The sequence below is a fragment of the Lingula anatina genome, chromosome 1 (genome assembly GCF_051362555.1).
Source record: "Lingula anatina isolate TDL-2025a chromosome 1, LinAna3.0, whole genome shotgun sequence".
Lineage (NCBI taxonomy): Eukaryota > Metazoa > Brachiopoda > Lingulata > Lingulida > Lingulidae > Lingula > Lingula anatina.
In genome coordinates this window covers 61278258-61306243 of record NC_141767.1, presented here as the reverse complement: position 1 = coordinate 61306243, position 27986 = coordinate 61278258, and the positions used below count along the sequence as shown (strand labels likewise).

The window sequence follows — 27986 nt, the reverse complement described above, 5'->3', positions numbered from 1 at the left end:
TTAGGTCCTTGAAATCAAGCAAACAGATGTAGTACCCTACCTGCCATTTTGCTAATCTCTTCAAATTTTTAGGTGAAACACACCTCTCTAACAGTCCCGTCTGAAATCCTTATCTTAATTCGGTTTAGATCAAAACTATCAAAACTGCCAAAACAGCTCTAGATACTAAAATATCTAGGTTGTATTTGTTCATTATATGTTGACCAGGTGATTTATAACTTGAATATATGCGAGTACTCGTATATGGCATACATGTTTTTATAGTAGTCTCCAATCTATCCTTTACTGCATTGTCAAGTTAACTCCACTTTCTGCAAAGGGGTGGATCACAAATGGATTAACATAATTGTTTTCTGTTCTCCCTGTTAAGCACAATGGCAGCTACATGAACTACCCAGCGTCCTATTGATTTGTCCTAAATACTTGAATACCTGTGTTTAAACCAGCATAAACATTGGGGCATCAAAGACACATTGATCAATTCAGTAGTAGCAGCTTTGTCTACCATACACCTGGAACAGACTACAGTTGAAAATGCTTTCACATGATTACTAAGACACGTGTAATATTACAATGTGATGAAACAAATAAATAGACTCTTAATGATATGATGTATATAATAGTTGTTTTTTTCTACTGACCTAGTAAAAACACTTTTTCAGACACAAAAGCTTTTGAATAATATTGGTAACATTATCAAAGGGATATCTAATGATTACCTACTAACCAACTACTTGTTTTCTTAATTTTTTCAATAATTTAGAACACTATTTAAGCTTTTAGATAATATTTTTCTCTATTATGATCAAAAACATAATATATAATAATGCTATATTTAGACCAGTATGAAATCCCATGTACTTTTTGTTATTCAGAACTAAAAACTATTTATTATATGCAGGGAGTCAACAACTCAATATTAAGTCTTGCAGTCACATTCTTTATCATAGAGAAACTATTTCTCTGAGTTTAATGGTTTTATAGTGAAATTCCCAATAAATAAACCATGTAAAAATTACTTTCTTCACAAAGTACATTTTGATTTGACAATTTTATTTTGTACATTAACTTACAGTTTTGTTGTCTTCATAATTTGAACAAATTTTAACTTAAAGATTAAAATTCTAATTCAGTGAAATATATTGAAACTAAGATACCAACAAAGTTCTTCCATTTAAACAATAATTGTTATACTGATCTTGACACTTGTGCATACTGCTGTTGCACTCCTCAGCATCATTCTAAATGGCTTAAAACCCACCCATGTTATTATTATACTGGTTGTAATGTTTTAAATTAAAGTTATTGACTCATCACCCACTGCAGGCAATGTCATAACATTCAACACAAGTAGAAGCATAAAGTTTTGAGAACAATTCTAATATTGACACTTTGAATTCATGCATAACTGGAACCCCTTTATGTGCCCCCTGAATGTGCTGGGAAAGAAAGTGACTGCTAATTATAACCTGAAGGCAATTTGCCAAGGTAATTGCATGCATGACCCTATCAAAGTATCATGTCTAAAATTTCAATACTACACATCCAAAAAAGGAATAAAATTAAACTGAAACTCAACCAAATATAATCCTTATGTATTCTATAAGAGAAAACAGCAAAATAATATAAATGCGTTGCATGTTTGCGGCTAAAATTGTCAGAGCAACATTGATTATGCAAACAAATGCCATGCAATGTAACACATAAGTCAATCATGAGAGGCGGCAGAATCTTAGCCAAACATTCAGTAACGACAGATCTTAAAAAATGACTTGGGTATGGTGTCAAAACTATAACGTTAAAGTTCCTCACCTGCGTTCTGGTACTCCTTGTCGTGCCCTCCCTAGCACAAGATGTTTTGATAAAGCGTTGCTGAACAAACCCGCTCAAACTTTGAATGGCACCCTTTTGTTTACATTTGGGCGGAGAAACTGGGTCACAAACCTCTGCTCTAGCATTGTGGGTAGACATGTGCACGTGTGAGCGGCAGCTTTAAAACAATGTGCTAAATTCATTCATCATTACCAATGATTTCAGGTGGGAGGGTTGGAGACGGATATAGTGTTGGATAAATATCTATATAAGACATTCTTGTTAATCTCTTACATCTTGCCTTTTTCGCTTAAGACTACATGTAGTACAGCACCTTCAATGCCTTGTACCGTTGTTGTCGACTTATGAATTAGCATGTGATAGGCCCCGATTTTTAGAGTGATGCTGCTTCTTGTTTTTGTGTATCATTTGGAATATTTACCAGTGTTGCCGTTTCTTTGGTTAACTTGGATTTATACAGCAACATAATTAGCATGTTTCCCTCTGAAGCTCCTACCAGTACTGGAACTCGACTGTAAGCTGACGTCATGCCTAGGCCTTCGGTGATAGGTGGAGGTTATAGGTCACGAGGGCAGGAAGTCGTCTGCACATGTTTTTGTTTACAAATTGAACATTTTCCAATATTAGATCTACATCTCCTTTCCTGAGGTATGTATGTCCAAGTTTTTTTTTTTTTTTTTGGATAACCAAACTTTTGATGAGGGTGCTTAGAAAATTAGTTATGCTGGTACAAAAAATAACCCAGAATTAGAAATATTTATAGATAAACTAAAATCACTTAGACCTGACTATATAAAGATGTTGCGATTTCAGAAGTTGTATAGAATGTGCATAAGCTGGTTTTTGTCCTCATGATGTGGTCTGGCGGTTCTTGTTTAAATGGGAAGGATGGTATTTTAGATGCCTTGTTCTATGACCAAAGAAATGAGGACAGGAATGAAGTGTAAGTTTTTTTCTTTGTTTATATAATATTTTATTGCCCAATAAATTATCCTTTGAAGAGTTTGTACAGTATGTATTAATTGATGAATAATAAAGTAGAAACACCTTTTTTTATCATACACTTTTGAATAAAAAATGTGTAAGTAGACAATTTTTCATTACTGATCATATGCTTAGTTCTCTATAATAAGTACATGTAAGGATGATATGGTATCAATATCTGTTCGTCATTCATTACTTTGTAGACTCCCTTTAACAGCCGTAATCAGACCATCAGTTCCAGCTCCACCCACTGATTTAGAAAATGTTATGCTTTCACAAGCATTTAAAAATACTGAATCATCGCAAGCCCCACCTTCATACACAAAAGGTCAGTTGTTAAGCTTGTTAAAATACATACATTCGGGCTTAGAGAATACCTTATTACTATACTAAGTAAAAAATCAAATAGACAATAAATGAAATGTAACAAAACCATGGCCATATATTAAATGGTGTAAAGCTGTTATGAAATACATATTAAAACTAGAAAAGCACTCGGAGAGCGCAGACCTCCGCCAAGGCAGTAAAGTCTCCATTGAATGCCGTTTCACCCCTAAATTTTCAATATTTTTTATTATTGATTGATTATTTATCCGGATCACCACCAAAAACTAATCATCTGTTCCTTGGCCCACTCTTGACAGTTCCTGAAAATTTCATCAAAATCGGTCCTTAACTTAGTTTTTTTATTATTGTTATTGATTATTGATTGATTATTGATCTGGATCACCACCAAAAAATCACTTCTAAATTAACCCTTTTCTGACCTACCCTGAAAATTTCATCAAAATTGGTCCATAACTTTTTGAGTTATGTTGATGACAAACAGACAGACAGAAAGACAGACAAACATAACCTCCTTGGCAGAGGTAAAAACTGTCAATATGAAATCCCACCATGATCGAAGTTTCAATCATTTAAAAGTCTGTTATTATGAAAATCCAAAGTCTGTGATTTTAATATGAAAATCCATGGAGTGGTTGGGAGGGAAGATTGATAAAAGTGGTGCTGTGAGGCGATAAAATGCCAAGCACTTTTAAAACTGAACGTTTAAACTTCTCAAATGACTGCTGGTCAGTGTTATATGACAGTCTCTGATTGGTTGAAATAAAAACCTTCCAGAGAGCCCTCTTGAGTGCATTTTAAATGCCATTTATTTTAAATGGGTAATATACTCTTTCTTTCTTAGCATACATGAAGTAGTTATATTTTCCATGTTAAAAAATCAAATAACATTGATGACATATATATATATATATATATATATACGGGTAACATGGGCATTGGCAAATATTGAATATATGTTGGTGTCATAATTTTCAATATTTCAGGTACTAGTATTTTGGATGAACTTTTACCTCCAACTCAACAAGAGAGAAAAACTCAGCCAGTTACACCAGCGATCCAGAATCTACCAAAAGCCTCTCAAAGAAGACCTGACATTTTGTTACTACAGAATAAAAGGTTCAAAGCAAAATATATAGGCAATGACTGTAATTGTTTTGTTAAAGATATGAACACATTTTGTTGATTGCAATGATGCCTTGACCAAATAGAGAAAAAATTGCTGATGAGACAGTACATGTATCAGTATAATTGAAATTATTGGAAAAGAAGTAAGATTAAAAAGTAATCAAAATAAGTTATAAAAAAAGAAGTAAAATTAATAACATATCCATATATATAAATAAAAAAAAAACATTTTACTTCCATAAGTAATTTCAGTTTGTTATGTATGTGACAATGAGTGTAGATTTGTAACAATTTGCTTTCAGCCTGAGGAACCTTCATAACTTTATACCACAAACAGTTTTCATTATTGATTTCTTTCTTTCAAAGAAACAACAGGTAAAAATTTGGTTCATTAATGTCAGAATTTCACTGACCATTTCTCCACCCATTTGTATAATTTTTTTCCAGCTAAGGCTGCCTTTCTTGCCAATAAGAAAAATCATTCTTTATGCAAGAAAGATGTACACCTAAACCTGAAAGTTGACAAATTTTGAGTTTATTTGTGGTATGGTATGGTACGGCATGGTATGGTATGGTATGGTATGGTATGGAATAATTTTTGTTAAGCATTATCAACAGATAATTTTCAGCGAACTTGAAACTATTCTTATAGACACATAAAACAATATGCCTCTTAAATTTCAGTTTCAACAAACCAGTGTTTAAAACACCATACAAAGAAAGGTCTGGTCAAATCTTGTCCCCACTATCAGAGCATTCTGGTAGTTTTGAGTCAGCTGAATCTGCTAGTCAGATATCTCAATTTTCTAACAGTCATTATGATAGATACTCATCTTCTCAGAAGAATTTATTTCCCAGCCAAAGTAATAGGCAAGCAAAGACTCCAGCAAATGCCACTTTTTATTCAGACCATTTAGAGACACCTTTACCATGGAGTATTCCAGGTATACAGAACAGCTTAATTTAAACTAATTTAATATTTGGTATTCATATACACAAAATCATTTTTTTTTTAATTTTTATGATATGAAAATGGATTTAAATTGCTTTTGATAATATTGAACATAGATGAGAGAAAGATGACTTGAAACCTTTTTGGTGCCCAAAAATATGAGCAAACTTGCTTGGTGTACAGTCTGGTTTGACCAAGTCTCGTGATTTTGTTTAACTAGAAACAATTGGTATACCAAGCAGATTCTGATGTAATTTTATTGCACAAAAAAGGTATCAGATCAACTTTTTTTGTGTTTTCTTTAAGTGACATTCACAGTTCAATTCAGCAAAGAGTTTTGGAGCTATGGAGTTCTTCTAATGATTCTTTAAGAATTAAAATTCTCCTTTTTTTTAAAGGTATCACACCTGGGGGGTCAAGTCAAGAAATATCAAAGCTTAAGTCTGTTGCAGAACTACGTATCCTTTCTTTAATTACTTGCTGTTTTTTAACCTGGTTTTAACACCATATCTGCTGGTAAATTCCAATCGAATGTTGTATTTTCTTCAAGTTTAAAATGTGTTACTTCTCAGTTTGTGCAATTAACAACTCTAAACTCAAATTTCCTGTCACATAACAAATATTTGAACCTTAATTTAGCAAAGCTGCAATTTTAATGAAGATTTCAAAATTAATCCCCTAATCACCATCAGATATCATAGTCTAAGCTGTTCACATAATTATGAAGATCTATAAATCCTTTTTTTGTTCTAAGCTGCTATTTTTTGAGTCACTCTAGTAATGGAGATATACATGGGTGCAATTCACGATAAAATTTTTTAAAAATTAGAGCTCAGTAATGTATTTATTGATTGTAATTATGGTAGCTCAACAGTTTTGGATGGGGTATTCCTTGATGTTAAAAGCTACAATATCTGGGAAAATTCTTTTATTTGCCATATAAATGACTCACATGCAATGTATGCCTTTCGTATAACCCATCCTGTAATATATTTGGACTGATAGTAAAGCAAAAACAAAACATCATTTTCTTTATAAGAAAGTTGTCATTTGGAATATGTTTAATTCCAACTTGAATATAACCTTTTATTAATTAGCTATCTCTTCATACTGTTGTATATTTACAACCATTGTTTACATTGATAGTTGTTAAAATGTATATATATATAAAAGTTAAAAAAACTGCTTGCCTTTCGTTATTTTAGTATCATTTCTTTTGCAACATGTATCCATTTGATATCTTCTAGAAAATGAATTATAGGCAGACTTTCTTTACAATCACTACTTGTTATTACATTATGCATTTCATTCTCATACAAAGATGATGAAATTAGATATTGTTATTTGATGTTATACTGATGCTTATTTGTGTCCTTGATTGAGGTACAGCTGATCAGTTCAGAAATATTTTCCCTTTTCCATACTTCAATGTGGTACAGTCCAAAGTTTTTGATGATGTAAGATTATTTTAAAAGGTCTTATTTTTGCTTCAAGTGATTGTTTTTTCTATATCAGAAGTTAGAAAAACCAGAAAACTTAATTCATGACATTGATTTTATACAAAGTGCAAATTTAGAAAAGTTCATGCTGTGGTGTCTGTAAAGCATTCAAACATCTCTGCCATTTGATTTTGAATTGTTACAGTGATTTACTAAAATATATGGAGTTGCTTCTCATACAGGTTATGTACACAGATAACCCTTTAGTTGTCTGTGCACCGACTGGGGCTGGAAAGACAGTCATATTTGAACTAGCCATTGTGAGATTACTTTTGCAATACAGCTTCAATGTAGCAGATCATGTCAAAATTGTGTACAGTAAGTATTTATGTTATTATCAACAATTGCAATTCTTTCATTGATAATAACTAGTAGACTGTAAAAGTGATATAGAGTGACTGAAAAGAAAAAAGGATAGAAAAAGGATATGTACATTTTGAAGCTATGGACAGTAATCGGAATGTCCAGTATATTTAATATTTTCAGTGATATATTTGCCAATTATGATTGTAAGGTCAGTACTATGATGTTTTTTTTTTTCTTAAACAAAAAAATATCATAATAATTTGAATATACCTTTAACTTCCATGTTTTCAGTGGCACCTATCAAAGCTTTGTGTAGCGAAAGATATGAAGACTGGAGGCCAAGATTTGAACCCCTTGGACTGAAGTGCAAAGAGCTCACTGGAGATACTGAGTTAGATGATTACTTTGAACTGCAGGAAGTGAATATTATCATGACAACACCAGTAAGACAGCACCATTTTTCACACTTTGAATAGACAAAAAATGTGCCAAAGCAGAATACGGTAATGAATCAATCTTTTCAATGGGGGAAAATTGTGACTGTTACAGGAACTGTATTTTTTAAGTCATAATTTCTTAAAATAAGAGCATTAATTCCTATTGAGTGGTTGCAATAAAATTGAAAACCGTACTATACCTTATAATTCTATTCTAGGCATTAAAAGCACCACAAATGCTTTACAAAAACATAATTTTTATGATTTTTAAAATGCAAGTTTGATAATTTTTGCCCATTGAAAAGATCGAGTCATTACCGTATCTTAATCTGTAATGATTTCAGTAATAAGCAGCAAGAAAGAATGTTCACACTTGTGTATTATTGTTCATCAGTCATTATCATTATAATCAGGAAGTTCATTATCATTATCACCAGGAAAAATGGGACAGTATGACAAGAAAATGGAGAGATAACAAGTCTCTTGTCCAGCTGGTAAAACTTTTTTTGGTAGATGAGGTAAGTGAGATAAAATTATTGTGCCATTTGGAAAAAAAAAAAAATAATAATAATATGTATGATATGCCAAAGGCAAATGACCTTACAGAGAAGCTTGAATTTTTTAAGTTAAAAAATCCATCATGAGTACCACAATTCCTGTTACTCTGCATGATATTGAGGAAAATATCTAGAAATATAGAATGATGTTTTTGTTTGTAAGATCCACATCTTGAATGATGAAACCAGAGGAGCCACAATGGAAGCTGTGATTAGCAGAATGAAGACTATCCGAAGGGCAATCTCTAGAGAGCCTGGTGGGGAAGTGGACATACCAATGAGGTTCATTACCATATCAGCTACTATACCAAACATAGGGGATGTAAGTTATCACATGTCAAATATGACATCTTATGAACACATTATTTTCTTGCTGAAAAATGAGATCTTCCAAAACCAACATTAATTTTCATTTTTTAAAGTGACCAAGTTTCTGCAATGCACATTTTGTTGTGTTCCTGGGTGCATTTCACTTAATTAGTACTATACAGTAGGTATATACAGTTCATGAATAATACATTGGTGGTAGAAAGGAGTTTTACTTGTTCTGAATGATCTAGCCTGGTATATGTTTTCTCCTTCGATACATGTTCCTTTTAATTTACTTTGTTGAAAGGAATATTAAAATATTATGTCAAGAAATTTTTATAACTGTAAAACCAGTTCTAATTATTTTTCAGATAGCAGAGTGGTTGAGTACAGATAAAGTCACTGCATCATTTTACAAGTAATTTGAATCATTGTTCTGTGCATTGTGAAAATGTTTTATTTTTGATATTTTTGATAACACCTTACTTGTATATCTGTGCTTTATGAGATAACAATATCAGAAATTAAGACACTTAAACACACAATATTTGTATTCTCTGATGACCTCAATGTGACAGTAGAAACTTGTAAAACAGCTGGCCTGTTTGAATTTTTCATTTTTAGGATGGATGATAGTCACAGACCAGTCAAGCTTAGGAAAGTGGTTCTTGGCTATCCATGCACTGGCAATCAGTCTGAATTCAGATTTGATCTGTCTCTTAACTATAAGTTATCAAGTGTTATCCAAACTTATGCAGAGCAGAAGCCAACTTTAGTGGTATGAGTATGTTTGGTTTTTCTCTGAAAGCTGTGTGTGCAGTAGGGTATATGTATATAATGTTTTCAAGAGTGTCTATACATGTGTAATGTCAAATGACAAGGATTATTCAAATTAATTTTTTTTAAAAGCACATGGCATTTTAGGCTTCGTTCACATGGAATGTCTATTTTCTAAATTCTATTTTCTATTCATGCTATCTTATGATCACGGTCTGTGCCCTGAATATCCCGCCGTATAATTACTGGCAGTGCGAGCCAGTTACTTATAATAACTTATAGTAACTGGCTCGCGCTGCCAGTAATTACGCCGCGGGATATTCAGGGCACAGACCGTGATAATAAGACATACCGCGAATAGAAAATAGAATTTAGAAAATAGACATTGCATGTGAATGAAGCCTTATTCATTCAGTGTTTAGTTGCCCTTTATGGTGAAAAGTGATCAATATTGCTGGAATAGTAACAGAAAAACTTAGTAAAAACTTTATTAATTTGCAAGAGCATTTGACACTTTAGGGAATAGGAATATTACAAAAAATTAAAAGATAAATTAAAATATTGGCGCAAAAATGGAGATTCATCTTACATTTCAGTTTTGTGCCACCAGAAAAAGTGCCCAGCAAGCAGCCAGTATGCTTGTAAAAGAGGCCAGGTTTATAATGAATTCCCAACACAAGCAAGTACTTCAAAAAGAAGCAAATGTGATGAGGGACTCCAAATTGAGGGGTGTGTATTGATAGAATTTTGTTAGAACTTTTTTATTATACCTTATAATACTGCTGAGGTTTTGAATTGTGCTTTGAGAAATTTTATAATGAAATAAATAAACACTGACAACAATTGAATTGTCATTGATGAACAAAAATTTTTCTTCTTTGTAAACAATTTTTCAGACCTAGTGATGTGTGGTGTTGGATATCATCATGCAGGCCTTGATATGCAAGACAGGAAGAATCTGGAGAGTCTTTTCCTTAGAGGAGAGTTGCCAGTTTTAAGTGAGTGATAATTACATGTACTACCTAGCAGTTTATTCTGTATATTGATACAGGTACTTATTTTTCACCAATTTTTCATGATAAGAATATTTTTAAGAACTATGTAATATAAATGTATGTAGAAATATGTATTGAATATCATGTACCAGATTTTAAATGAATTATTAAATTTAGTAGTATATTTACCTTTTGTTTAAAAGCAGTGCATTTTATCGATTTCATGCCCCAAAAATGTGAATTGCTTTTAGTGGCAACCAGCACTCTTGCAATGGGTGTCAATTTACCTGCACACTTAGTGATAATTAAGTCTACTCAACACTATGTGATGGGAATGTATGAAGAGTATAGTGAGACCCAGATTTTACAAATGATTGGCAGGGCTGGCCGACCACAGGTATATTATTATAAATTTCATATTTTCTTCAGAACTGCAAAACAAGAAAGAATTGAACAATTAAAAAATTTAGGAAATGAAAGGAAAAAACGTATAAAATGTACCCTTTGCTATTTTGAACAAATTTGTTTGTATTACAGTTTGATGTGTCAGCTACAGCAGTGATAATGACCAGAGCAAGTACTAAGGTAATACCATGTTGACGTCAACATAGTTTAAATTTTTTAATTATTGATTGATATGCCAATATTTAATGGATTGGTGTCAGGTTATTGTCTCAAAAGATCATGATCATTTTGATAAATTTTGGAGATAAGTTTAGAAACCTATCTTTTTTCTAAAAAGTCAACCTTGCAGCTTAATTTTCATTGTGTCATTTATGCTTATAACAATTGCAAGTTTCTTTACAATTTTGAAATTTAATACAGGTTCACTATTTCAATTTCTAGGCCAAGTATGATGCATTACTAGGGGGAAAACAGATGATAGAAAGCAGGTAAACAATGCATAAGTTAGAATTGTATCATTTTTATGTCATGCAGATGTTTCAGCAGTTTCCTCATGTCCCAAGTTGTGTCATCAATTTTTGTCTCTGGCTTTTGAAAATTAGAATGATGATGATAATGAATAATGATAATATATACCTTCATCAAATGCTGCTTTACGGACATTGGAGTTGATTTATGTGTTGAGGATTAACCTTATAAAAATTATGGTGATTCATGTGAATGTATTTTATTGTTTCAGTTTACACAAGCATTTGATAGAACATCTGAATGCAGAAGTGGTTTTAAACACAATTACAGATGTCTCAGTTGCCTTAGAATGGATTAAGTCCACTTTTCTGTACATAAGGCTGATAAAGAATCCAAAGCATTATGGTAAGATATATTCAATAACACAAAATGCAGATAGAATGTGGTAAACATTATGCTCCTTCAGTAAATCATGTCTATTTATTTATTTATTTATTTGCAGGAATACCAACAGGTTTGAACAAAGAGGGAATAGAAAAGCATCTCCAAGGCAGGTTTGGGATTATACTGATAATTAAGTCCTTGCTTTGAACAGTGTTGCTGTGTTTTCTCATTATCTCTTCATAGTTCTTTTGCAGCTTGTTGAGTGCAAAATATGAAATTGAACATATATCATCTACATATTTTACATTGTGGGTAAGATAATTTATCTTGTCTTATTTTCTATTCTTAGACTTATGCTTAAAGAACCTGAATCAGCTATCCCATATTGACCTGATATGGATGGATGAAGACCATTTTGATATGAAACCAACAGGTAATATCTGTGTTATTCCTGAATTCCTTCATTAAGTTTGTTGCTTCTTCATGAACTGATGGAGATTTATTTTAAAGAAGAGCTCTACTTTTTTTTTTAGAAAAAAAGTGAGGCCAGGGAGGAATTCAAACACATGAGTATATAATAGTAATACCTTTTGGGAATATTTAGATAGAAATTGTTTGATTATGTGAACTAACATATTTTTCAGAATCTGGCAGACTAATGGCAAGGTATTGTATAGGCTATGAAACCATGAAAAGGTTCACTGGAGTTCTAGGGTCTGAAAACTTAAATGAATTGGTAAGCTTGGATGGATTCTGCAACATTTCCACCACAAACCTTATAAACAGATTAGGCGTTTACTAACACTACCTGCAGATCTTTTAGCACTAATGCCCATATTAACCACAAAACCCACGAATAAACCAACACACCATACAATTATTTAGCACCAACAAATGGATACCTAGCACTAACATTCATCTGCTCTGGTAGTGCTGGTTAATTTGTGGGTTATGTGGTTAATATGGGTGTTAGTGTTAAAAGATCTGCAGATAGTGTTAGTAAATGCCCAATTAATTTATAAGGCCTGTACCATTTCATAATTATGCTATCACTATGTAAATGTTTCTGTCACAACAGGATATATGTAAATGTGACAATTTGATAAAATAAGCCAATATTTTCTTGAATTTGTTTTTCAGAAAACCTACAGTAGTTAACATCCCTTTTTATATGAAATCTGTATTTTTCAGCTGATTGTGGTGGCCAACTGTCAAGAATTTCATGACATTCAGTTGAGAACCAGTGAGAAAAAAACACTGAACACCCTGAACATAGATAAAAACAGAGTCACAATAAGGTATGATCACAAGCAAAAATGTATTCTTTTTGCAAGTGAAGTGCATTATACAATGCAACAGATTATAAAGCCTAACAGCAGCAACAACAGCAACAGTAAGTATTAACACGTTCTAAACCAGTATTTTGAACACATTCTAAGTGTCTGAATTACTTCCTCTTGAACTTATCTGACGACAATTAAAACTTAAAACGACATCCTGATAGATGAATAGCCTTCTTCAATATAACACATAATATTATCATATTCACCATCCCCTGTACAACCTGGGTAGTTTGCCATCTAGACACAGTTTGAAAATAGGAAGGGTCGTGGAACGAGTGTCTTGCAATATCAGGAATTCTAGTCAATGGAATGAGTAGGGTATCTGGAAAACCCACCCTAAAGTGTGCATATTCTAGATACCCCATTCATTCCATTGGCTTTATTCTTGACAAATAGCAGATAACATTTTGAACATACTTAATCTACAGATATTCAATGGAGGGAAAAATCAAGACAAAGGAAATGAAAGTGAATTGGTAGGTAGTTGTGAGATTGATGGTTTAATACTTATATGAATAAAGATGTATTGGAAACCATGATATTGTATTTTAATACCATTACTTGCAGGGTAAGTTTTAACAGTACTTTCTTCACTTTTTTTAATCAAAACTAAATACTTTTTTATACTTTTATTATTTCTGTTGCAGTCTGATTCAGGCTCAGCTGGGCAGCTTACCTGTTCAGGATTTTGGACTTTCACAAGATATGGCCAAAATCTTCAGGGCTGGGACAAGAGTTGCAAGATGTAGGAAGTGCCTGGATGAAAAGAACCATAGAAATATTAAACTTTTTGATAGTTTATAGAACATGGTTTCTTGGTATAATTGGATAATGATATGTAAAGGATGCTTAAAGAACTGTTACCCTGTATGGGTAATTTTTGCTGTCTCTCCTTGTCACCATTAAAAGCATTCATGTGTGATATAAAATATTTATATTTGAAACTAGCTTTTATCAATAAATGTATAATGTATAATTACAATATGCTGTTAATTGAACACAAAACAACTATATTTTTAAATATATTGTTAAAACACTAAAATTACCCATTGTATTATTATTTTATGACATACAAAATAATGCATACAGTAGGTCAAATTAGTGTGAAATATAGGAGTTTTGTGTTCAGTTAACATCATGTATAATTTGCCAGGATAAAATGGCTTGCTCAGATAGGGTCCAGTTTAGTTTACTTTTCTTAATATAGGTCTGGTTGAATTCTTGTGGCAGAGGTGTAGTTTCAAAGCCTTGTTGTCTGCTGTTATTCTTTCGAAGTGCTTCAAGGCTAGACTTTGGGAAAATTCTAAATATGTCTGCAGGCAGCTGGATGGAATAGGTAAGATGCTTTAATTTCTGTGGGGTCAATGTTTTTAGGGACATTCACAAAAATTTTAATTTGTTACATGAGAAGTGGATACTGTATAAAGGCAAAGTTTTATCTTTTTAGCTCATCTTTAGTCAGTTTCTACCTCCTGCCATTGGATAAAACAAAGCACAGTAATTACAAATAATTCACAATCAATGAAAATTTGTTTTCCGTAAATATACAGGTCCTGCACTCTCCAATGCGCTGGTGAATTCTGGAGTAGTGAGTTTCCAGAAAGTAGAAGAGACAAACCCAAGGGAACTTGAATTGGTAGAATATCAGATTAAAGTATTTTTGTTTCTTTTGCAAATATTTACACATGACTTGGCCCTGTCATACAAAATAACTTGTCAAAATCTCAAAACAAAATTGATGTGTGATACAATAAAAGTTGTGTATGTTAATGTTTATTTCCTTTAGATTGTAAACCGTCACCCTCCCTTTGGAAATAATCTAAGGGATGCAGCTGCTGGCCTGCCAAAGTATGAAATATCTATAGAGCAGGTAGGAGTGTCAGTTTTAAAGTGATTTGTAAAATTGTTTCAGTCTAGTACCATTATATCAATAATAGGTTTCTGTAAGAGTTGAAAAAACACTCTCCAATATCAGGGCTACCCAACTACCAGACTCGGCACCATATGATCCTGTATTCACCGGTAGATTGGACCACACTACCTGTTTTCAAGGTGGGTATCAGTACGCGCTTCAAAGTATCAGACACGACACTGCTCTTGCCTACTACGCTATGTGATAATGATGATTTTCAGCGAGGTTGGAAAGTATTGCATCACCACTCAAAATTTGTTCTGGGTATGATACTGTGAAATGCGTACAGAAGCACACCTTGAAAACGGGTAGTGTGGTCTGATCTACCGGTGAATTCTGGATCATTCGGTGCCAAGTCTGGTAGTTGGGTAGGCCTGAATATTTTACAGTGAGTGTGACATCATTATCATCATCCTTAGGCCTTGGGCTGAATGGGAGCAGCAGCAGTAACATGTTTAGACCAGAGTTGTTTCTCTCTCACTAGCGAAAAGATCTCATGTGTTTGCAAACCAGTTTCATTCATGATGGTACCATAGTATGTCACATTTGGTCTTCCTCTATTAGCTTTTCCCCCAGGTGTTGTCCAAAATATGAATTTAGTGACTGGTTGGTGATATTACAATTGCCTTTGACCCACAGTACAGCACCTTCATGGGATTAACAATGGAAGATGGGATTCCAGTTGCTCTCAGCATGCATGCAGTCACCATGTATTGAGTCAAAAGCTTTTGGATAGTCAATGAAAACTGTGGCTAAGGGGAGTGTTCTTTCCTTCCCCTTCCACTATTCTTCTCAAAGCTAGTATTTGAGCTATTGTTGACAGCTGTTTTCTAAACCCATTCTGATTCGAGCAGAGGAGGGGTTCAATGTGAGATCTTATTCTGTTCAACAATATCCTGTTATACATTTTTGTTCCTATGCAGGATAAACTTATCCCTCTGTAGTTTGTTGGGCTGACAGTTTTCCCGATTTTGGTATGGAAATTATTGCACTAGTTGTCCATTTTTTGGGGGACTTCAAGGTCTATCAATGCTCTGTTACAGACATCTGGGAGGTATGATTTGAAAAGTTGGCATTTCCATATGTAAGCAGGAATGTTGTCTAGATCCACTGCACTGCCTGATCTTGTGTGCCTAAGGGCTTCCCCCACTTCCTGTATCAAAAACAGTAACACTGATTGGTAAATCTCTTTCTACTACTGCTACCTTTTGAAATTCTTCATCAGTCACTGCAGATGGCTCCCCTAAGAGTTTCTGGAAATGTTAAAACCATGCATTGAAAATATAATAAAGGAATGTGTGTTACTTTTAAATAATGTGCAGACTAGCAAGTACAACAGTGAGCATGCAGAGATCTCTGTGACTGTGCAACTAACCAACCATGCTGACGTGACAATGAAGAGCACTGCAGGATTAAGCCATACTTGCGCCTTGCTGATTGGAGATGCTGACAACAGGATTGTGTACAAGATGAGAATAACGTAAATAAACTGATTCCCACAAATCTCTTTTTATGTACAGACACAGATGTGTCTGTACATATTGCCATCACCTGCGTCTGTCGTCGCCGATGGCGATGCCGATGCCGGTGCCGATGCCGGCGCCGTGCACTTTCCTTGTAAACACGATAAGTGGAGAACAGATGATTTACTTTTTGGCTTTATATTTACAGAGCTGATGAATATTCATAAAACGCAGGTCAAGTTCGAAAATCAGCATGATCGGGCCATTATTGTAGAAGTTATGCTGTTTTTTCACTTTTCAGCATATTATTCACATTTCCTCAGATTCAATTCTTAGGCATGTTAACAGTCTCATTATTAAACTAATAAGATACGTAAAAGTTTTTGTTTGACATTTCCTGCATCTTTACAACATTGTTAGTTGATTTTGTAAAAATGATGGTAAACTTGTTATCGTGTATTGTGTAATAAAGTTTCAAAAATGGAAATAAACTCATATCATTGCAGTTTGTCAGATTCAATCATTCACTATGTTCAGAATCTCAGAATGGAAGAAATTGGACATTTAACACTGCTCTATTGATATTTTTCCCATCTCATCAATTTTTTTAGTTGATCATATAAAAATGGCAGTAAACTGTTAATTTTGTTTTATGTTAAAAAATGTTAAAAATGGAAAAAAAAACATTTCAGAACAGTGCTGTCTTGTTTACATTTTGGCATTTTCAAGTTGTGACTTTGAAGTTCCATGGGCCTGAAGACCTTTCCTAGTCACATTTTCTGAATATCCATGATACTAATATTTTATTATTAAAAATTGATGGTCATTATGCTGTTAAACATTATATAATATTGCATCAAAATTTGAAAAAAACCTATTTTGGGCACTGCTCCCATGATGACCATTTAAGAAAAACCATGTCACTTACTGTTCTCAAACAGTAAAATAAATATATATAGATGTGTCTGGAAATATTGCCATCACCTTCGTCTGTCGTCCCCGTCATCACCGTCGCCGTGCACTTTCATTGTAAACACGATAAGTGGAAGGCAGTTTTACTTTTTGGCTTTATATTTACAGAGCTGATGAATATTCATAAAACACAGGTCAAGTTCGAAAATCAGCATGATCGGGCCATTATTGTAGATGTTATGCTTTTTTTTTCACTTTTCAGCATATATGCAACACTGTAAACACATTCCAAGGAAAACTGATAGGCCTGTTGTCATGAAACTCACAGGAGTAATCTATCTTACTAAAACGCAGGTCAAGTTAGAAAATCGGCATGATCAGGCCACTATTTTAGTAGTTATGCTTTTTTTTTTCACTTTTCAGCATATATGCAACACTGTAAACACAATATAAGAAAAACAGATAGGCCAATTGTCATTAAACTCACAGGAGTGGTCAATCCTGCTAAAACGCAGGTTGAGTTAAAAGATCAGCATAATCGGGCCATTATTTTAGAAGTTATGTTGTTTTTTCACATTTCCTCAGATTCAATTCTTAGGTATGTTAACAGTTTCATTATTTAATTAATAAGACATTAAAAGTGTTTGTTTGACATTTCCTGCATCTTTACAACATTGTTAGTTGATTTTGTAAAAATGATGGTAAACTTGTTATCGTGTATTGTGTAATAAAGTTTCAAAAATGGAAATAAACTCATATCATTGCAGTTTGTCAGATTCAATCATTCACTATGTTCAGAATCTCAGAATGGAAAAAAATTGGACATTTAACACTGCTCTATTAATATTTTTCCCATCTCATCAATTTTTTTAGTTGATCATATAAAAATGGCAGTAAATTGTTAATTTTGTTTTATGTTAAAAAATGTTAAAAATGGAAAAAAAAACATTTCAGAACAGTGCTGTCTTGTTTACATTTTGACATTTTCAAGTTGTGACTTTGAAGTTCCATGGGCCTGAAGACCTTTGCTAGTCACATTTTCTGAATATCCATGATACTTATATTTTATTATTAAAAATTGATGGTCATTATGCTGTTAAACATAATGTAATATTGCATCAAAATTTGAAAAAAAAAAAACTATTTTGGGCACTGCTCCCATGATGACCATTTAAGAAAAACCATGTCACTTACTGTTCTCAAACTTACAGGAAAGAAACATGGGACTAAAATTGTCATTAAACTCACAGGAGTGGTCATATAAAAATGGCAGTAAATTGTTAATTTTGTTTTATGTTAAAAAATGTTAAAAATGGAAAAAAAAAAACATTTCAGAACAGTGCTGTCTTGTTTACATTTTGACATTTTCAAGTTGTGACTTTGAAGTTCCATGGGCCTGAAGACCTTTGCTAGTCACATTTTCTGAATATCCATGATACTTATATTTTATTATTAAAAATTGATGGTCATTATGCTGTTAAACATAATGTAATATTGCATCAAAATTTGAAAAAAAAAACTATTTTGGGCACTGCTCCCATGATGACCATTTAAGAAAAACCATGTCACTTACTGTTCTCAAACTTACAGGAAAGAAACATGGGACTAAAATTGTCATTAAACTCACAGGAGTGGTCAATCCTTTTAAGAAAAACCATGTCACTTACTGTTCTCAAACTTACAGGAAAGAAACATGGGACTAAAATATAGCTTCAGTAGGCAATGCAATCTGCCAGTTAAACAGTTTTTTTGTGAAAATTTAATTTTTCACATATTGGCATTTTCAAGGTGTGACTTTGAAGTTCCACAGGCTTGAAGACCCATGCTTGTCACATTTTCTGAAAATCCATGATACGTATATTTTATTATTAAAAATTGATTGTCATTATGCTGGTAACCATTATGTAATATTGCATCAGAATAGAAGAATACACAATTTTGGGTGCTGCTGCCATGATGACCATTATGGGAAAACCATGTTACTTATGATTGCCAAACTTTCAAAAAAGAAATACAGGACTAAAATGCAGCCTGAGTTGGAAAAGCAGTCTAATTGACTTCTTTTTCTGGAAGTTTTCCATTTTCAAAGTGTGAACTTGAACTCCCATGGGCCTGAAGCCTTATGTTTGTTACACATTTTACTTACATTGGTAAATCTGTTGAGCATGATTAAAATTTGATGTTGAATTTGCAGTTTAACATAATGTATCCATGATACTTAATGTACTTTTGCATCAGAATTGACAGTAGCCTATTTTGTTATTTCCTGCTTTTTGTCTTTTTGATGTTTCAGGTACATTTGACAGCTTTGCTGCCTTGTTTTATTTATTAAGTAAAGATTTTTAACAGAGTTGCTGTGAATATTTAAAGATACATCATCTTTAATATTAGATTGAAAATAAAAATGGGAACTTGCATATGTAGAGTGTAGCAGATATATTTCTAACTAATTATAGAGATGCGATTTTGATCAAAACTGGAACTTGGTCCAAGAAGATAGAGGTGAAAAGGGCAAGCAGGGGAGAAGAGCTTAGTATCAACTTTGTGAGCCAAGAATGGGGTAAAGTTAATCTCATGTGAAGTTTTACTTCACCTTTCAGTAATGTTTATTGAAAATTTAAATTTATTTCAGTAATACAGAATTCTAATAAATTGCTGTTTAGATTTTATAGCTTATTTATGCATCATTCTAGTTGGACTGGATGTGCAAAGCACATATACGCCATTCTACACTGGTGCTAAGAAACTTGCAAGAAATGAAGAAGTCCAAAAAACAAAGGTTTATTCAGTTTTGTTTTGGCTATGTGCAAATAAGTATGAATATTATAATTCTTCACAGTTACTGTGGACTTGGTGAAATAGTTCGTCAGATGTTTATCCACTCTGTTATTTCACTTAGATTCTTCAGTTATCAGCTAGAAAAAACACTGACCACATAACTGCAGTTAGCCATAATTAATATATCAAACAAGAAAGTATTGGAGAACAATAACTTTAATTTTTAGTTGACTGAAGCTACTAAGTGGGAAATGATTGAAAGCAAAAACAAATTCAAACTTTACAAAAAAATTAATTAAAAAGCCTCTTTAGTATTGACTGAAATGGTTGATATACGCATATTTTAGGTATTGAAAACCTGCAAGAATGACACACCATGCAGCACAAGTAGTGAATATGATGTTTCTCCAAACTCTGCAGGAGGTACTAAAGAATTTGTTAATAAATTGTCATTGTTTTGTCTTGCAGCTTTCTACAATGATTCTCCAAGTGTCACCTTTTTGACTCTGTCATATTTGAGTAAAGTTGGTTTTGTTAGTGCCCCATTGTTTGTATTAGTAAAGTAGGCTGGCACATATCAATCACATTGATATTTTAGATGGAAGCCCCAATAATCATCATCTGCACAACAGAATGCCATGTGGACATCGTTGCAACAACAAATCTGCATGCGGCCATGAATGTTGCAAATTTGGAATTGCCTTAAAGAGACCTCAAAAGCAGCAGCAAGGGTCAAGTTTTGATAAGCCAAAGTCAGCTCCAAGAAGTGCCACAAAGGTTGACAAAATGGACACCTATGTCCAGAGTTTGAAGCAAAAAGCACAACACATTCCAGAAACTCCAAACATAAAAAGGCTAAAGGTATTTCATTTACACTTGCACAACAACTGTTCGTTTTGGCCAAAAAATGAGTTTTCCTGGGGTAAGCAACAATTTTCCCAAACTTACCAATGGTATAATGAGTCCATTCTGACACTCAAAGTTAGTCCTGTTTTGTTTTTCTAAAAAGTTTTTTTTTTTCTCTCTTAAGAGATTATTACAGAGGGTAGCCATCTACTGGTGTGGAGATCACGTGGTCTGATGGCAAGAACAGATTTCAGAATAATTGTGATAACCACTATTTTGGTGGTAAAAGAGAATAAATTATATTTCTATTAGATGTTTACAATGCATTTATTGTGAAATATGAATCTCATATGAAGAACGTTGCTATCCCTTTAAGCTTAATTTTTCAATAAATTAAGATAACATTCTTTGTGGCATTGTCTAATTTTAAAGCGTTTTCACACGTAATCATGCCTGCATTTTCAGTCACACTTGAAAAACTCATTTTTGTTGCATACAGATGTCAAGTGATGTTAGACCAGGCATTGGGAAATTTGCCTACACACCACGTGGAGTTAGAAAGATCCCCTTTGCACAGACACCAAATCAGTTTACTCATCTGCCAACTGCAACTACACCTCATGGTTGGGATGAGCTGGACTTTTACCAACAGCAACGGACAAACTTGGATTATTGTGTTGAGACAGATAATGGTAATTAACTGTGTTATATATTAGAACATAACAGTAATAGTATTTGCAGGACTTAATTGAATGTGCTCTTCAATCTTCATATTATTAATGCTAGCTTCAAACTTGCAGATGATCCCCCTCAAAGTTCTATCTCTTCAACATCCAGTGCCTTCAAGAAAGCAGGTGAACCCCAACAGAGTTATATCACTCCAACATCCACTACCTTTGGGAACAGATCTTATACAAATCACATGTTTGGGTAAAGGGGTTTTGTATTAGTATTTGGAAGCTTCATATATAAAAATAATTGAGCTAATTTTTTTTATTGAAAGTTTATAAAATTGCACTTTTTCTGTACATTTATAAGCCTCAAACAATAACACTTAGAGTCTAATGTTTAAAATACGATTATGAAAAATGAAAAAAAATTTTTCTGTTATGGATTGATTTCAGTCCACTACCTGAAAGTGATGAAGATATTGATCCTACAAAAGCTGTGGTTTATGATGAATCACACGATTTCAATCTTGAGCACAATGAAAATGATGAGCTGCCAGATCTAGTCGGATGTCCCAAACCAAGAAACAAACTTAATTCCCAATGGCCAAAAATTGACATACCAAAAAGGTCTACTGCTTTGTCTTTTGCTACAAATTCATTTGATCCAGTTGCTCCTCAAGATGAAAGCCCAAATTTTGACCTCCAGTTAGGGGATGATTTTGAAGAGGATAAAGTACCTGAAGTGACTGCTGGAGAAAATGCTATCCAGTACAAGCAAATAACAAGAAAACAGGGCAGGGTCTTTGCATGGAGAAGTAATGCATCTGCTCAGAACAAGTCAAACAACCCTATCAAGAGGTTCCACTATCCCAAACATGAAAAGTTAGGGTCTCACAACTGTGAAAGAGGAAACCTCTTAACAACAGACAAAGGAGATACTAGTGGGTAGGTAAAATTAACCAGCATTATATCTTAAGCATATATTACACTTTGTCTAAAATTTGAAGAAAAATTAATTTTGATTTTCTTTACAATTTTGATGAACAGCAAAAGGTTTTTCAAACAAAAATAAAAATGCACTTGTACATATGGATATTGATAATTTAATTTATTTTTGCATTTATACATTTCCAGTGCAATGCGTATCAAGCACAAATTGTCTTCACCAATAAGGAAAAACGATTTCGTATCAGCTCACCAGGCATTTCTTTCTCCCACTGACAAAAGGTAAATTTTGAGGATACCACTATGCAAGAGAATTTAACATTCAGAGATAGATGGTTAAAGTAACGTAATAACAATTCAAGAATATGTGTAGAATGCACTTTTTCAGTCAAAATTTTCTTTTATTGTTTAGTTTTCTCCGTTCATTAAGGTTGAAATCAAATGCAGTCTCTCCAGCTATGAGCTCTGATGATGATGATTTACTTGCCAGTTTTGTTGCTCAGAAGGAAAATGAACTGTTTGCAATGAAGCAGGTACCCCAGTATATTTGACATTCATCTGTTCCATCTTCAAGGTACACAGTGTACCATAAACAGCATAAAATAAAGTCACTGTTTCATCAATACCCCCTTCTACCCTGTGCTCTTGGTAATGTACATATTTTACTTCATTTTTTTTTTCTCCATTTCATTTTCATTGCAGGGAGTTTCACCAGTCATACCGATAATACCACAGAGACCCTCCCCTTTGCCCAACAGTCCCAAATGTGCTTCTTCTGTCCCACCTGCTAATTCATTTGATAGCTGTGGATTACAAAGAACAGCTAAGAATTTACAAAGGGGCTGTGGAATGGTTGTTACTGCAGATAGCGAGAGGTATATTTTTGAATGATTATCACTGCACGTGAACCCCTCCTTCCCACCAGACTAAGGCTTCATTCACATGCAATGTCTATTTTCTAAATTCTATTTTCTATTCGCGGTATGTCTTATGATCACGGTCTGTGCCCTGAATATCCCGCGACGTAATTACTGGCAGCGCAAGCCAGTTACTATAAGTTACTTTAAGTAACTGGCTCGCGCTGTCAGTAATTACGCCGCGGGATATTCAGGGCACAGACCATGATCATAAGATACCGCAAATAGAAAATAGATTTTTAGAAAATAGACTTTCCATGTGAATAAAGCCTAATTTGGTTTGTCTGTTAGGATTTAAATGACTGGAGAAACACATTTGAAGAACGCACTTTCTCCTATAATAATTATTCTCAGTGATAATACTGATATAAAAAATAACTGTTGGGCAAATCATTACATTTTAGTTCAATATATTACAATTCAGTTCAATATATTTCTGTACTGGTACATATATTATTAAATAAGTTTCATTCATTTTTTTCCAATTTGTTAAAATATCAATTAGTGCTATTTCAGACAAAATTTGCCATCATCCAAATGCATGTTTATTTTTCTTGATACTATCCAGAATTATAGAATATAGAGTCATAACTGTTGGGCAAATCATTACATTTTAGTTCAATATATTACAATTCAGTTCAATATATTTCTGTACTGGTACATATATTATTAAATAAGTTTCATTCATTTTTTTCCAATTTGTTAAAATATCAATTAGTGCTATTTCAGACAAAATTTGCCATCATCCAAATGCATGTTTATTTTTCTTGATACTATCCAGAATTATAGAATATAGAGTCAGTAAACTCACATATGATCTTTATTAAGTGCAAAATTTTTAATCATTTCAGTACAAATAAAGAACTGAAAGATGCAGTGGATGTGTTCAACAACATATTTGATGGCATATTTTAACCATGGTGGGAAATGCCAAATACCAGAGGCATCAGTGAGAGTGTTTCTACCATAATACACAATGAGGTCAAATAATTTAAGAAATGTTAACATTAATTTAAGGAATGTTTTAACATTCAAGAAGTGAAATTGTAGGATGGCCATGTGTGAATCAGTTAACACTAATTGGTCAGCTGAAGACAGGATTTTTAAGTGTAATAACAAAGTGTACTTTTCACTGGAATTACATCACAAGAGCCGAGAGACTGTTGCCTTACCAAAGTTTATATCAGTACCAATGCATATTTTCATCCAACAATCAGCATGAGATATATATCTTTGATTTGTGGCTTTTAATCTTTTTATCCACCATCTCTTTACTGAAAACATGCCAATTTCATGTCCTCAATGTTGGCACCAGTTTTAAGGTTCCTACTTTAGTAATTTTGAACTATTTCTAAACTACATTTTTTCCAGTCATTTAGAATTGGTGATTTACTAGAGCAAGTATTAAACATTCTATAAAGTTAAATTTAAAGTTATTTATACTTTTATGTCAGTGATAAATAAATTAAAAGAAAAGAATAACACTGATTTTTAAAATAACATTAAAATACTTTATGTCACAAGAAGCATTTTAATTACTATGAAAAATGTTGGCACAACTTAAGAAACAGACCTGTGTATTCATGAAAACTGAAAAAACACAACTATTAAATTATTTTTTTGCAATGGCAGTGTACTGTTGTTGAACCACCACCAGAAATAGCAATCTAAAACATATCATATCTGTCATAAATTCATTAGCAATATTGTTTCTTTTAAGCTGTAACCAATTTAACACATAATCTTCGCACTGCTATGGTACTTATAACAAACTGGCATAGATCCAATGCACATGGTTCTTCCAAGCCTCACCATGCCATTTTGCTATCCCATTTTCTGTTGACAGGGATGACTGGCCCTTGAAGCTGTGATGATAGCCAGTCCCAAACCTATTCCACTCATAGTCACATTAGAATTTGATTGGATCACAACAGGTTCATCACTATAACTGTTGGTCCAGGTTCCACACATTTTCAAAAATGAAATGAAGTGCTCAGTCGACTTCACATGCATCACTTACGGGTTGGCCTCTCTAGTACATTTTCAAAGAGCCTATATGCCACATGTTCAAACGTGATTTTCTTCACATCTTAGAGACATGATGACAGCAGAGTGTCAATTATTCGTTGTGACTTGTTTTATCAGCTTCAGATCTAACTCCTTCCCAATGTTTTACCGGGTATCCTAGTCTGAAACAAACAGATTTTTATTAAGTATATATTTATTTCTTAAGAGATTATTACAAAAAACACTAAAAAAATGACCAATTTTGAATGTCAGAACGCATTCATTATCCACTTAAAACTAAGGAACACTTGTCATTTATCCCAGAAAAAAAAAAAACTATTTTATGGCACTTTTTCAACCAAAATGAAGAGTTATCATCCTGTGTGTGGGTGATTAAAAAAAAAAGTATATTACTAACCAATGCCTCCTCTATAGGGCCCTTTTTAATTTCAACAGATTTTCTATTCAGAACCATTCCTTCTGATTTCAGTGCTTCTTCTGTGGCAGCAAATACCTCTTTAGGTGTTACACCTGACTCAAGGACTTCATGAAACTTTTTCACAAATCTGTAAGAAACACAAGTAAATAAAAATTATGGTACTGATGTTGCTTTTTTCCTTCCAATAACTGGAATCAAAACTGAAAACTGGAAAAATGTCGTGTCCTTATAAAAATTATCAAGATGAAAGCCATTCAACATTTAACAAACAGTCACAAAATGTAATGTCCAAAGAAGGATGCAAACAGCAAAACATAATGCTAAAAGAAGGATGCAAACAAATTTATATTTGCAACTTACACATCGCATGGCAATAGATTCCCATCTTCTGTTAAATCTAATGGCTCATCTTGCTTAAATGTGTTGTAAAATTGCCTGAAATAAAATATTCTTAGTAGATTTATGCAGCATCCAGGCAGAAGATGACTATAACAAATGTAGTTCTTCTTAATGAATTAAATCTGCAAAATCTAGACAAATTAACTACTTTACTGTTAATGATAATCTCTTTTACTGTAAAATTTTGGAAAGATGCCAGCTCAAATTAAGTATCATTATGCTTACGCTCGTATAACATCTTCTTTATAAAATATTCTTGGCACATATTTTCTATCCCCTGTTCGCTTGCTCCATTTTGGATCCCTTGCAGGAGGAAAATGTTCCCAAACAGCAAACCAAGGTGGTTCATCTTTAACCTTAAATGTTTTAGACAGTAACATTCCTCTCATTCTAAAATGAAGACATAGATACATTGATTAACCATGAATATTTTGATATTTATGGGATTGCCCTGTACTTTTTCAAAATATTTCACTTACTTCCCACTGTAACAAGGCAACCGCGTGTGCTGTGTGCATTGTTTTAAATATTGGCCTTAGTTAAACTGCTTAAGAGAATTCTTAGTTTTTTACCATAAATTTAACTTTAACATTTTTAAACAAATGAGTTGTGAGGAATGAGTATTGAGAAGGAATTATGTTGGCATGCAGTTCAAAGTACAGAATACTGGCCACTGTGAGCTCCAGTGGGCAGAGAACTTTTTTTCATTATTGATCATTACTGAATATCACCAAGAAAAGAAAATTAACTTATTTTGGTCATATCATGAAAAGATAATATGCAGCAGTTGTTTACTGGAACGAGGGAAAGGAAGACCCAGAGCAACATGGATACACAACACAAAAGTATGGACCAATCAAAAATTGAGCGAAAACATAAGAATGGCACAAAATCAAGAGGCATGGCAATCCACGACACGGTGTGACTGAAATGCGCAATACAGCGCAACACAGTGCAATACACTTCAAAAATCAAATCCAGTTGCAATTACACTAAAGAAATGGCCATTCCCAGCAAAATAGGGTGATATAAAAACAACCTATATTACAAGGTAAGTAATATCGTTGATATAACTTAACAAATCAGCAAGACTTTTTATTGTCTGGTTGGCAGCCATGTTGGCGAGTGGCTCTTCTTGGATATATTACTGGCCAAGAAGAGCTACTCGCCAACATGGCAGCTGACCAAACAATGAAAAAATTGTCAAGTTGTATCAGCAATATTAATTGATAATTACTATATTTTGCTTTTATATCACCCTATTTTATTTGAGATCACCCTTTCCTGTGTTTACTTGCAACTGGACTTGTGTTATCAAGTGTATTGCGCTGTATTGCAGTGTATTGCGCATTTCAGTCTATCGCTAAACATTGGAAATTAATAAAATAACAATTAAAACATAAATAGATAATTACTGACGCTATACAAATCTTTATACTTATAAACGACCGCTTCTAAACAGGTCCCAGAACTAGTGACTACGGTATAACTACATGAGAAATTAGTACAGTCTTTCAAAGTCTAACTGTGATCAAACTATTTAATTTTGTTTAGTACATCATATCATATGCGGTAAATTAGCAAGAAAATTCATGCGTTTGCACTCCTACCGACGGTTCTGATATGTACAGGTACTGTGTTAGCGGTATATAACGTGCATGTAGACTGCAGCACGTAACACGTGGTTTTTTTATGTCCCATTGTTTAACTACAGTGGCAGTTTAATCTAAACAATAACTTCAAAATTTAGAGTAAAGAGTTATGAGTGAAGTGCAGGCAAATGTATCTTTAGGCTCGCAGAGACAATCATTACCTTGTATATACATTGCCGACTTTCTCGATCCTACTGCCTGCCATTTTGTCCAGCTCTCGTTGTGGTCATGTGACAGTAACAGTAATTGGTATATTTTTAGAAGTATCTTGAGATGTAACTCTTGGCTGATAAATTTAACATTGATTTCATATTTATGATAAA

The 27986-nt window shown here is 33.3% G+C and overlaps 3 protein-coding genes across 16 annotated transcripts in view; 1 reads left to right on the top strand and 2 right to left on the bottom strand.

The window, feature by feature from the left end:
* Positions 1-1984, bottom strand: part of LOC106154407 (uncharacterized) — a 55602-nt gene extending 53618 nt beyond the window's left edge. For 8 of the 10 annotated variants that reach the window (XR_015331832.1, XM_087000134.1, XM_087000131.1 and 5 more), the window contains exon 1: positions 1813-1971. Coding sequence is in view for 8 of the 10 variants with exons in the window: in XM_087000134.1 (XP_086856260.1) it covers positions 1813-1971 (159 nt within the window). In the remaining 2 variants the exon portion in view is untranslated. Of the gene's footprint in view, positions 1-40; positions 479-1812 lie in introns of those variants that run through there. The other 2 variants (XM_013528779.2, XM_013528768.2) reach the window with 2 other exon arrangements.
* A 356-nt stretch (positions 1985-2340) lies between these two features.
* LOC106154475 (putative ATP-dependent DNA helicase HFM1) lies at positions 2341-24792 on the top strand. 5 transcript variants are annotated; one of them, XM_013528830.2, is made up of 40 exons: positions 2341-2481; positions 2647-2776; positions 3021-3145; positions 4149-4281; positions 4975-5234; positions 5641-5700; positions 6632-6699; positions 6924-7059; positions 7339-7490; positions 7922-8002; positions 8205-8363; positions 8722-8768; positions 8975-9128; positions 9724-9856; positions 10024-10125; positions 10374-10519; positions 10660-10707; positions 10969-11015; positions 11267-11400; positions 11498-11545; positions 11729-11812; positions 12024-12115; positions 12571-12677; positions 13151-13198; positions 13370-13467; positions 13930-14058; positions 14273-14358; positions 14509-14592; positions 15957-16114; positions 19466-19569; positions 19703-19788; positions 20135-20210; positions 20386-20648; positions 21133-21325; positions 21434-21563; positions 21758-22249; positions 22439-22531; positions 22680-22782; positions 22952-23124; positions 24018-24792. In XM_013528830.2, exons 2-40 carry the CDS (start codon positions 2685-2687, stop codon positions 24079-24081), a joined length of 4788 nt encoding a protein of 1595 aa, XP_013384284.2. In that variant the 5' UTR covers positions 2341-2481; positions 2647-2684; the 3' UTR covers positions 24082-24792. The 5 variants fall into 5 exon arrangements, with proteins under 5 accessions (XP_013384284.2, XP_086856266.1, XP_086856267.1 ...); XM_087000140.1 differs by lacking the exon at positions 13151-13198; XM_087000141.1 differs by lacking the exons at positions 19703-19788; positions 20135-20210.
* LOC106154542 (small ribosomal subunit protein mS23) lies at positions 24655-27985 on the bottom strand. Its single transcript, XM_013528922.2, has 5 exons — positions 27825-27985; positions 26237-26401; positions 25973-26047; positions 25592-25739; positions 24655-25355 (listed from the first exon to the last, which is right to left on the bottom strand). Exons 1-5 carry the CDS (start codon positions 27866-27868, stop codon positions 25320-25322), a joined length of 468 nt encoding a protein of 155 aa, XP_013384376.1. The 5' UTR covers positions 27869-27985; the 3' UTR covers positions 24655-25319.
* Between the last annotated feature and the right edge of the window lies 1 nt (position 27986).